The sequence below is a fragment of the Mytilus californianus genome, unplaced genomic scaffold (genome assembly GCF_021869535.1).
Source record: "Mytilus californianus isolate M0D057914Y unplaced genomic scaffold, xbMytCali1.0.p SCAF_5, whole genome shotgun sequence".
NCBI classification, from domain to species: domain Eukaryota; kingdom Metazoa; phylum Mollusca; class Bivalvia; order Mytilida; family Mytilidae; genus Mytilus; species Mytilus californianus.
Genome location: NW_026262701.1, coordinates 37,920,508 through 37,933,242, shown reverse-complemented (window position 1 = coordinate 37,933,242; position 12,735 = coordinate 37,920,508). Strand labels below are relative to the sequence as shown.

Genomic DNA, 12,735 nt, shown 5'->3' with positions numbered 1-12,735 from the left:
TACCTAAAATAGAATGGTGATATTGTAAATTAACTGAAATTTTATATTGTTTCATTTGTTTTTCATAACAGTTACACAATAAAAATTTCAAAAATATTACCAATTTGATTGCAGTGGAAATTGCATCTCTTTGTATTTAGAGACAAATTTGTATTTCTTTTTTTCAGTCATATTATATACCATTTTGGAATAGAAATAGCATTAGTGCATTCTCTTCTTGAAAATACTCTTGTGAGAGTACAAAAGATAAAAAAAAATTACTCCACAAAATATAAAATTATGAAATAAAAATAGACTGGAAACATATCCTGACTTAATTTCATAGTTTCATTTTAAATATTGAAAATGAAATACACTGACTTTCGGTCACCTTTTTATTTCAGGAACAAGGCTCATACCATGTGATTTTATGATGCCAGTAGAAACTCAGAATCCTGTACAAGGAGGCCTGCACCATCAAGTAATGTGTTGTTTTATGTTGTCATCTGTAAACAAACATATATGAACTACACATGCTAGGACCATAAAAAAATAGTTGTCTAATATTTATGACATTGAAGAAAAAAATGAAGCAAGCTATAAGGCATGAACTGCATTTTGGACAAATGTAACGTTTCGTTTTAGGAAATTCATAAAAAAAACTAATAAAGCAATAGATAAATTGTAATACATGAATAGAGTTTTGATAGTTTTCATATTTTTATGGTCATTATGTGGTACATTTGCATTGCACATACCATCAAAGTCTTTATAAATTATTTTGCTGTCAACAACTTTAAAACTTACAATATTTTCTATTAGGGCCTTGATGATTAATTGGCTAAAACCCCCTTGGAGTTGGGTTATGAAAATTGACATGATTATTCACCACTAGAAGGGGTGTCGAGTATAAGAAAAACCATATGGTGAAAGTCATGTTCAAAAACTTCATTCAACTAATTAGTTTCCCATGTGCATATGAGCTCTCTTATTTTAAAACCCTTAGAGTTTGGGGATGAAGTAAGTCGTAAATCAGTAAATTTTCTGCCTTCCTTGGGTATATGCTTTGATAAAATGGAACAACCCTGATAATTTCTAATTTGCATCACAATTTACTTGTTTACTTGAGATCTCCATACATGTAAAGAAAGAAGGAAATTATTAAACAGAAATTTTATTATTTCAGATTTTGATATCCAATTTTCTGGCCCAGACAGAAGCTTTAATGAAAGGAAAGTCTAAAGAAGAAGCTAGACAGGAACTGGTACAATCAGGAATGGGTGGAGAATCTTTAGAACATATACTGCCTCATAAGGTCAAATCTTTAGAACATATACTGCCACATAAGGTCAAACCTTTAGACCATATACTGCCTCATACGGTAAAATCTTTAGAATACATACTGCCTCATAAGGTCAAATCTTTAGAACATATACTGCCCCTTTAGGTCAAATTTTTGTCTTTAATATTGAAATAAGAAAAAGATGTTCTTCTTTTATTGAAAACATTAATCTCTTTGTGTTTTTTTTTCTCATTATAATTAGATTTGATCATTGAGAAAATGGAAAAGTGGAAGTATTTGTTATTTGAACAAGATATTTTAAAAAGTACAGTTTTGTCTCACTTGCTACAGAAGTCACAGAATGTGAAGTGTGCTAATCCAGCATTGGCGGCATAAATCATTAGTATAAAGCATTATATTTCTGAAGGTAGAACACCTAGATGCATCAAACCTTGTACATAGATGGCCTTGCATTACAAAATTTCTTTCTGTCATATGTCCATTCCCCTTGACCTCATGTTCACGCAGTATCCGGAACTGATTAAAAAAGTGATTTTTGTTTAATTTTTCACTTATTGTGAGTAATAGGATAATTATATTTGGTATTTGGGATCCTTGCAAGGTCTACTTGTCTGTCAGACAAGGTTCACCTGATCTGGACCTCTTTTTAAGGATCAGTGATGAAGGTAAAAGTTACACATTTAGGTCCCTTTCACAGGAACTATAAGCAATAGGTCAACTATATTTGCTGTATCATCTTACCTTTAACTCATTTGTATGGTTCATTGGTCAATTTTTAAGTTTTTCTGGTTATATAAAAATAAGGAGATGTGGTATGATTGCCAAAGAGACAACCATCCACCAAAGTTCAAATGAAGTGGATGTAAGCAACCGTATGGCCTTCAGTAAAGAAAAAACATTATCGTATGGTTGGCAATAAAAGGCCTCCACATGAAGAATATGAAACAATTCAATTGAGAAAACTATCGACCTAATATTTAACAAAACAATTTACGAAAAACAAATATGACAGACATGAACCAACGACAACCACTGAACTACAGGTTCCTGACTTGGGACTTGTGTCTGTTTCTATAAGCAATAGGTCAACGATGTATGACAATGTTTTAGATTTTAACGAGAGAAATTTATGTATTATTGAAAAATTATTACACCAGGGTTTTCGATATCACAAACTAGTCAAAACATTTACTAAATTTTATCATCGGTATAAGGACATCATTCGTAAATATAGCTCAACATGCAGACTTCTTATACGTTCAGGTATTTCACATCCAATTTTTTATGGAAATATTCTTTATAAAGCACAAAAATGTCAGTATTCACCTCTGAAGCTAACAAAACCTTTAAATAGACTTATTAAGAAGGGATATAGTTACGATACTGTTGTCAGGTCATTAAAGATTGCATATTTTGGCGTTAATATTGATTCACTTATAGGGTCTTTGCATCGGCACTAAACACATTTATTTAAAAACCAGTTGTTGGCATGACACGGGTTATGTTCTTCTCATAAATGTTATGATGGTATGATACTAAACCCCTAACGGGAAGGATTGTGCCTGATATTCATATGATGAAGACATAATCTTTCAATCAGTTTAATTGAAGTCTGGAGCTGGCATGTCAGTTAACTGCTAGTAGTCTGTTGTTATTTATGTATTATTGTCATTTTGTTTATTTTCTTTGGTTACATCTTCTGACATCAGACTCGGACTTCTCTTGAACTGAATTTTAATGTGCGTATTGTTATGCGTTTACTTTTCTACATTGGCTAGAGGTATAGGGGGAGGGTTGAGATCTCATAAACATGTTTAACCCCGCCGCTTTTTTGCGCCTGTCCCAAGTCAGGAGCCTCTAGCCTTTGTTAGTCTTGTATTATTTTTAATTTTAGTTTCTTGTGTACAATTTGGAGTTTAGTATGGCGTTCATTATCACTGAACTAGTATATATATTTGTTTAGGGCCAGCTGAAGGACGCCTCCGGGTGCGGGAATTTCTCGCTGCATTGAAGACCTGTTGGTGACCTTCTGCTGTTGTCTGTTCTATGGTCGGGTTGTTGCCTCTTTGACACATTCCCCATTTCCATTCTCAATTTTATTTTTTACAGAGTTTGTCTTTAGTGCCGTGTGGAGACAGTAGAGTGCCTCCCCGTGCTTCAGGTTTATGCTCTTATAATATACTAGATTATGGAGTGTGTGTCCGAGCGAGAACTTCTCTAGTTCATTACTTTAAGAATATTTATCAAAAAGTAGTATTTCAATATTCAGCCCCATTCTACTATTTAGTCATACGTCAGTCGCTACCCTGATATACCCTTTCTTTTTCGGGTAATTAATACGGATAGCGTTTGACATCTTTAGCCGAACAGATTTGTCATTTTTACATAATTTAATTCATTGTATGCTGGTTCATATTTTGGACGTCAGTCTTTGCTCCTTTCTAATATAATTCACAAACAAAAAACAAATATGAAGCTTAGAAATGAAAAAATATTAAATACTAAACTCGTTCAAAGGGTATCTACACGTCTCAATCTTCAAAATCGCTTATCTAAAAATACTACTATCGCTGACATTTTTAACAATAAAAATCGTGGTTACCCTTCTATCGATAAGTGTCATGCCAAAACATGACTTACATGTCCCCGTCTTTCCACCAACAATACGGTAAGGTCCACGTTTAATGGTCGCACATTTTCTTTAAATTTTGAAACTGATATAACTTGAAAAACAAACAGTATAATTTATTTACTCACATGAAACAAACCGGGATGCGGTATTCAGTACGTAGGTGAAACTGGACGATATTTGTCTAAACGCACTCAAGAACATCTGTATCGTTTTAAAAGACCCAATAAATTCAAAAGTATCATTTATCAACACCTTAAGAAGCACAATCATCCTATTAAATACTTAGCAGTTCAACCTTTAGAAGTAGTAAATAAGCAGCCTGGTGAATCTCATTCAAAGTTTGTACGATCGCGGAAAATAATTGAATTAAATTGGACTAAAAAATTACAGACAGTCTACCCTCTCGGTCTTAATGATAATATCATGGGAATTGGTAATATATCAAGAACCGATTCTGTTAACATTTTGGATATAGTTTCTAAAACTGTTCGTAAAAACCGTTCTCATGGTCGTAGAAAAAATCACAATCAAAGAAAATTTCGGACCATCATACCAATTTTTCGGACCTAATTTCTATTTCAAAAAACAACGGCAGACATTATCTGTTAACAAAGCTCTGTTCATTACCGGTTCATAAGTTAAATAAAATTTAAGAGGATTGCAACACAATTTCATATAGCAGTCCTAAGTATGAAATCGTTCAAATTATAATGGCATATTGTTATTCTAAACTCTTTCCCAAAATTGATCGCCCTGAAGATCATAAACAACAGTTTATTAAAATAAAGTATGTCAACAAGGGTTTTGATTTTGTAAATATTGCCGGTATTTTTAACGACCATTCTGTTAAAGAACAAATTCCGGGATATTTTGATAATACTGAGCTCCCTCTTATTTGTTATATTTACAAGAAATCTACCCGCAAATTTGTGTTTAATTATAGCCAATTGTGTAAAGATGTTAATATCAGTGAAAATACACCTACTTCATGTAATTGCAGTAATTCCGAATACATTTATGGACCCATTTCCCATGTTATAACAGGAGATCTTAACATCGTTCAAGACCGAGAGTTAAAATCATTCCTCAGTAAAGGACCTAAATATCGTCCCCCGTCAATTATTAATTGGAATGAGTGTCGTAATATCATCCACGACTCACTCCATACTTACTGTTTGAAATGGATAAAACGGGAAAAAGCTGACAAAAAATCTTTGGACCTTTTTTTAAATCAGTAATGAACATAGTTGATATACGTATTCAACATTTTAAAGAACATTTTACTCTTAACAATAACCACAATAAACCTATTTCTCGTATCAAACATAAACTAAAAGAACTAGCCAAGGAATTTGTTTTTGTCCCGGCCGATAAAGCTGCTAATAATATTATTATTGTTTGACGTAAATTTTACATTGAGGTTCTGAGAAAAGAAATCACCAATTCACCAACATTCCAACTGACTCCATTTTCAGAAAACGACATCTGTAACAAACATAAACTTTTAGCTACCGCTTTACAAGCAGAACCAAATACAATGAAAGTCCCAACTATGTATTGGCTTCCGAAGCTACACAAAACACCTTACAAATATAGATTCATTTCGTCTTCAAGCCATTGTTCCACTACTAAATTGTCTATTCTTCTTACCAGTACACTTGGTACAATCAAAAACCTGATAATAAATTGTTCAAATAAGGCCTTCGAAAATAGTGGAATTAATTACTTTTGGAGTGTCAAGAACTCGTTGGAAGTACTTGATAAATTGCATGCATATATTGGTGATTTTGAATCTGTTCAAAGTTTTGATTTTTCTACCCTATATACCACATTGCCTCACATTCTCATTAAGAACAAATTCACACACCTAATTAAATGGGCATTTAAAAAGTCAGAATGTGAATATATATGTTCAAACTCTTTCAGGTCATTTTTTAGTAGCAATAAACAAAAAAACTATGTCAATTGGACATGCTTTGATACTATATATGCCCTTGAATTTTTACTAGATAACATTTTTGTTCGCTTTGGAGATTCCGTATATCGTCAGGTTATCGGAATCCAATGGGGACTAACTGTGCACCACTAATTGCGGACCTTTTTTTGTATTGCTATGAGTTACAATTTATGACAAAAATCAGCAAAGACCCATCGAAACAACATCTGATACACAAATTTAATAATACTTTTAGATATTTGGATGATATTTTGGCTCTCAATAATGACGACTTCAGTATGTATACTAAAGAAATTTATCCTGTTGAACTTACTTTAAATAAAGCAAATACTAACAATGACCACTGCCCTTTCCTCGATCTTGATATCTGTATCATTAACGGAAAGCTTAATACTAAAATATATGATAAAAGAGATGATTTTTCATTTCCTATCGTTAATTATCCATTTTTAGATGGTGACGTTCCCTTGTCACCATCTTACGGTGTTTATATATCTCAACTTGAACGATTCGCTCGTGTATGTAACAATGTTTTAGATTTTAACGAGAGAAATTTATGTATTACTGAAAAATTATTACACCAGGGTTTTCGATATCACAAACTAGTCAAAACATTTACTAAATTTTATCATCGGTATAAGGACATCATTCGTAAATATAGCTCAACATGCAGACTTCTTATACGTTCAGGTATTTCACATCCAATTTTTTATGGAAATATTCTTTATAAAGCACAAAAATGTCAGTATTCACCTCTGAAGCTAACAAAACCTTTAAATAGACTTATTAAGAAGGGATATAGTTACGATACTGTTGTCAGGTCATTAAAGATTGCATATTTTGGCGTTAATATTGATTCACTTATAGAGTCTTTGCATCGGCACTAAACACATTTATTTAAAAACCAGTTGTTGGCATGACACGGGTTATGTTCTTCTCATATATGTTATGATGGTATGATACTAAACCCCTAACGGGAAGGATTGTGCCTGATATTCATATGATGAAGACATAATCTTTCAATCAGTTTAATTGAAGTCTGGAGCTGGCATGTCAGTTAACTGCTAGTAATCTGTTGTTATTTATGTATTATTGTCATTTTGTTTATTTTCTTTGGTTACATCTTCTGACATCAGACTCGGACTTCTCTTGAACTGAATTTTAATGTGCGTATTGTTATGCGTTTACTTTTCTACATTGGCTAGAGGTATAGGGGGAGGGTTGAGATCTCATAAACATGTTTAACCCCGCCGCATTTTTGCGCCTGTCTCAAGTCAGGAGCCTCTAGCCTTTGTTAGTCTTGTATTATTTTTAATTTTAGTTTCTTGTGTACAATTTGGAGTTTAGTATGGCGTTCATTATCACTGCACTAATATATATATTTGTTTAGGGGCCAGCTGAAGGACGCCTCCGGGTGCGGGAATTTCTCGCTGCATTGAAGACCTGTTGGTGACCTTCTGCTGTTGTCTGTTCTATGGTCGGGTTGTTGCCTCTTTGACACATTCCCCATTTCCATTCTATTTTATTTTTATGATGTATGGAATGATTGTAAGTTGTACATGTCTGAATGGCAGGTTTAATCTTACCATGACCTTAGTTTCATGGTTCATTGGTCAATGTTAAGATTTTGTGTTTTGGTCTGTTTCACAGAAACTATTAGCAATAGGTTTTGCATGCTGTCTGGCAGGGTTCATCAGACCTTGAACTCATTTTCATGGTTCATTAGGCAATGATGAAGTCTGTTTTTCAGCAATACGTTAACTATATTTGGGTCTTGAATAATTGTAAGGTGCACATGTCTGTTTGGCAGGTATCATCTGACCTTTAACTCGTGTTTATGGTTCATTAGTTAATGTTAAGTTTTCCGTGTTATGTCTGTTTCTATAAGCAATAGGTCAACTGTTTTTGGTGTATGGAATGATTGTAAGGTGTACATATATATCTTAAAGACATTCAACATCAAATCAATCATGATCAGTATAGCAGGTTTGTGCACTCTTTTATGTAGAATGTTAAATACCATTTTGATTTGTTAAATTCTCATTTCCATCTCTGCACATCAACTTTGCATACAGAATGAAATCATTAGTAAGCATATTTAATCGGAGGAAAACTTGAATCTGATTGTAGCATCACATGTATTGTGAGATTTTCTTGATGCTTAATAAACAGATACTAGCAGGTTTGCCACTTAATCTTACTAATTGAAGACAATAGACAGGCACTCAATAATGTAATTTATCATTGTCATCTGAGTGTCTATCTAATAAAACTAAACATATTTAAAGAATGGTTTTAAATTGCATTTAGAAAATGCCCAAAAAAAAATGGTAAATTATTCTGTTTATGTATAAATTATTTAAGTTATTATTAATTTTTGTTGAGCTTAGGCCATTAAAATTACTTCGTTTGGTAAAGAGAGGATTTATCAACCTCATGACTTTAACTTTTTTAGCTCACCTGGCCTGAAAGGCCAAGTGATTTTTTCTCATCACTTGGCGTCCGTCGTCCCTTCACTTTTACAAAATTCTTCTCCTCTGAAACTACTGGGCCAAATTTAACCAAACTTGGCCACAATCATCATTGGGGTATCTAGTTTAACAAGCGTTCTGTGAGTATTGCATGGCAATACATAGTCACCTACCAGTTAAAAATTCATTGTATTGGAACGAAATTCTAACTTGATCATGGTGTAAACAAATAAAAATATCAAGTCAAAATCCTCAAGCATGACGAAAAAAACTGTTGAAAACTAATTATCTAAGTGAATTTTCTATGTCAAAAGACCAAAACTCTGCACAAAATCATCAGACCGGAACAAAATTCAAACTTGACCTGTAACTGAGAGGGTGGACAGGGGTTACCCTTCTCCCACCTATAGCCCCCCCTCCTCCCACCTCCCGCCCCTATCTCCCACCTCCCACTTTAAAAATATTTTTTTCTCTCCCACCTATTTTTGGTCTCCTACCCCCCGCCCCCACCTCCTTCCTTCCTCAAAAACTGTCCCCCTCGTAACTTGTCATGATAAAACTATATACTGATCATCAAATCAATATCTTCAAGAATGGCCAACAAACATACCACTAAATTCTTCAAACAATTTACCAAAGAAAAGGAAAAAAATCCAAAATGTCATTTTGTCTTTTAAAAATCTTTTGAAAAAATGAGTTAATTCCCTTTGAACAGAAATCTACTAATTAATAAGTATTTCATCAAAATTTTAATTCTAGGGAAAGGGCTTTTACTGAACGAAGAGAAAAGCTAAAATCGTGAAAATTGAATTTGACCTGTAACTTGTCATAATAAAACAATAAACCAAATATCAAATCAATATCTTCAAGCACGAAGAAAAAAGTCTGGAAACATGATTTGCCGGACTGACAGATGGACAGACAGACAGACGGACAGACAGACAGACGGGCGGAGTGCAAACCTAAAATACCCTTCGACTTCGTTGGAAAGGGACTAAAAAATGTGTCCGATAACCAGGCCCGCCAACCAAGATGGCCGCCATGGCTAAAAATAGAACATAAGTGTAAAATGTAGATTTTGGCTAATATCTCTGAAACCAAAGCTTATAGAGCAAATATGACAGAATGAAATTGTTCATTAGGTCAAGATCTATCTGCCCTGAAATTTTCAGACAAATCAGACAACCCGTTGATTGGTTGCTGCCCCTGAATTGGTAATTTAAATGAAATTTTGCAGTTTTTTGGTTATTATCTTGAATATTATTATAGATAGAGATAAACTGAAAGCAGCAATAATGTTCAGCAAAGTAAGATCTACAAATAAGTCAACATGACCAATATTGTCAATTGACCCCTTAAAGAGTAATTGCCGTTTATAGACAATTTTTAACAATTTTTCGTAAATTTTTGTAATCTTTTACAAAAATCTTCTCCTCTGAAACTACATAGACAAATTCAACCAAGCTTGGTCACAATCATCATTAGGGTATTTAGTTTAAAAAATGTGTCCGATGACCCCGCCTGCCAACCAACATGGACGACATGGCTAAAAATAGAACATAGGGGGTAAAATGCATTTTTCGGCTTATAACTCTGAAACTAAAGCATTTAGAGGAAATACGACAGGGGGTAAAAATGATTACAGGTCTAGGTCTATCTGCCCTGAAATTTCCAGACAAATCAGACAACCTGTTGTTGGGTTGTTGCCCTTGGATTAGTAATTTAAAGGAAATTATGCAGTTTTTGGTTATTATCTTGAATATCATTATAGATAGAGATAAACTGTAAACAGCAATAATGTTCAGCAAAATAAATTCTACAAATAAGTCAACATGACCAAAATGGTCAATTGACCCCTTAAGAAGGTATTGCCCTTTATAGTCAATTTTTAACATTTTTTTCGTAATTTAATCTTTTACAAAAATCTCCTCCTCTGAAACTACAGACAAATTCAATTTTTTAAAATGATGAATGTGTTGAAAGCAGTTAAAATCAAACGAAAGCTTAGATTTTGATCCACAGAGATTCCTTTAAAAAAAGTATTATTGTTGCATTCTTTCATCCTGTACGAAATGTGACGCCTGTAAATGACACGGAAACCAGGCGTAGAAATCATATTTTATCCTGGCGTCATTGCAGTGTTTAAGGAATGCATGTCTAGGCGTCAACCAGGCGGAAACCACGCGTTACTGAGGCGGAAACCAGGCGTAAAATTAGTCGAAATATTTAAATGAGTACGCCTGGTCGACAGAAAACCAGGCGTCATATGCAAATGAGTACGCCTGGTCAATGAATAAACCAGGCGTAATATCCTTACATAATACTAAATTTAATTTAAATCAGTGTATTACCCTTGCTGTGTATTTTGTGTATTTGATACATTTGTACTGTTGATTAAATTTCTCACTGTTTGACATAAAACTTGAAATATTGTCCATTGAAGACTTAGCTATAATTTAGATAAAGACATAAGAATAATGACAATTAAATTTTCTTGAAATAAACCTAGCATTAGGACTAAGTTGTTTTGAAAATTAATGTCATTTGAACTAAAAAATCAATGATAATATTGTCATTTAACTTGTGAAAGATTTAAATGTTATTATCCAAGGATGAAGGTTTCCAGAATTTGAAATAATGTTAAAAAATAAAAATTAATATCTTAGTTTACTGACATAATTATTCTTCATCATGTATACTACTTTCCTTTCATTTCACAATTTTCATTCATCAATTTGATTCCATAATTCCAATTTCAAATTCTTCCAAAAAGCACAAAAAAAAGCTAATTTCCCCTGAATATTTCAAGCTGCCATATGTCCAACTCTTGCAAGCTAATACCAGAGAGCCAAATTTTAAAAAAAATTCCCATGATCCATTAAACAAAGCATTATGGGTATTATGATTTACGCGCTTCCAACATTTTTACGCCCGTAGGAAAATTTACGCTTGCTTATTTCATTTTACGCCAGGTTTACAACTTTTTCCACGCCTAGAAATGCTACAAATTTACGTTTCCTACTCCATTACGCCTGGATCTGGACACGTAACTACCACTTCCGCCTGGTTTACGCTAGATTTCCAGGCGTATTTCGTACGGGTTACATCAATTGTAAACAAAAATATCAGATGAGCGACACAGGCTCCTTGGAGCCTCTAGTTCGAGGTTGTAACAATTTCTTCAGACAAATTGCACCATACACAATTTGTATTTTATTGACCATTTAAATTTGTAGTTCACAAAATAGACAAAAATAATTAAATTATTTTTCACCATTACAGGTTTTTGAAGGAAATCGTCCCAGCAATTCCATATTATTCCAGAAATTAACACCTTTTATGCTAGGTGTTCTGATAGGTAAGTATAACATAGGTTAACAAACAAAATGAAAATTTTTGAAGTGCTTTAAAAAGTGGGGTATACTGTTTTACCTCTGTCTGTTCGTCCATTCATCCATCCATCCGTCAGTCCGTCAGTCTGTCCCATGGATATTTTTCGTCGCATTTTTCTCAGGAACTACATTACAAGGATTTCTGAAATTTGGTTTCAGGGTTTATATAAGTCAGCTTTATCGTGTGATGCGTTTTCATATTCATCACTCAACAACTTCCTGTTAACCTTATACTTTGATTTGAATGACTGGTCATTTAGACATACAATGAGACAAATAGTATGAAAGAAAATTTCCATCTTAACATACACCATTATATGTTGATAATATTTCACAATTTATCTCATGTTTTACAGCTTTGTATGAACAAAAAATATTTGTACAAGGAACAATCTGGGACATCAACTCATATGATGCATGGGGGTATGTATACTTAATAATAAACTATATATTGTCTTTTTGTCTTAAACACAAAACTGATTAATAATTTGATCATTGAATATGAAAAAGGTTTTAAACATATTTAGCTATAAAGTAGACTCCACCTTATGGTCATGATGTCGATTGTCTTTCTGGTCATGATGTCATTTGTCTCTCTGGTCATGATGTCTGCTGTCTTTCTGCTGATAATGTCGTCACCACATGTCATGGACGCCATTTTGTTTTGTTTACAAAATGTGAAGAAGCCTCGAGAACCATGACCTAAATATAAACAGTCTTCAGAAAATTACAACTTGATGCAATAATATTTTATCAATCATGCATGATGATCTTCATAAAAATAAAATTTGATTATTTAAAGGAATAAAATGTATAACAAACTTAATACGAGTTTAGTTTAGAGACTGAACATGTTTTGATCTATTTAAAGCCCAATTGGCTTACCTGTGCATGCTGTGATAAATGTAAATAATGGATATTAATTCATTTACAAAACAAATAAAGACACAAACTACGGATGGTAGATATTTATTCACATACATATTTCAGGACATTTGATT

The 12,735-nt window shown here is 33.2% G+C and overlaps 1 protein-coding gene across 3 annotated transcripts in view; it reads left to right on the top strand.

Moving 5' to 3' along the window:
• Positions 1-12,735, top strand: part of LOC127701834 (glucose-6-phosphate isomerase-like) — a 156,274-nt gene that overhangs the window by 46,377 nt on the left and 97,162 nt on the right. The window contains exons 14-17 of one of the 3 annotated variants that reach the window (XM_052205807.1): positions 384-460; positions 1,166-1,294; positions 11,625-11,700; positions 12,091-12,157. The exons of the other annotated variants lie outside the window; for them this stretch is intronic. Of the exons in view, the coding sequence (XP_052061767.1) occupies positions 384-460; positions 1,166-1,294; positions 11,625-11,700; positions 12,091-12,157 (349 nt within the window). The remainder of the gene's footprint in view (positions 1-383; positions 461-1,165; positions 1,295-11,624; positions 11,701-12,090; positions 12,158-12,735) is intronic. 3 annotated transcript variants of the gene reach the window in all.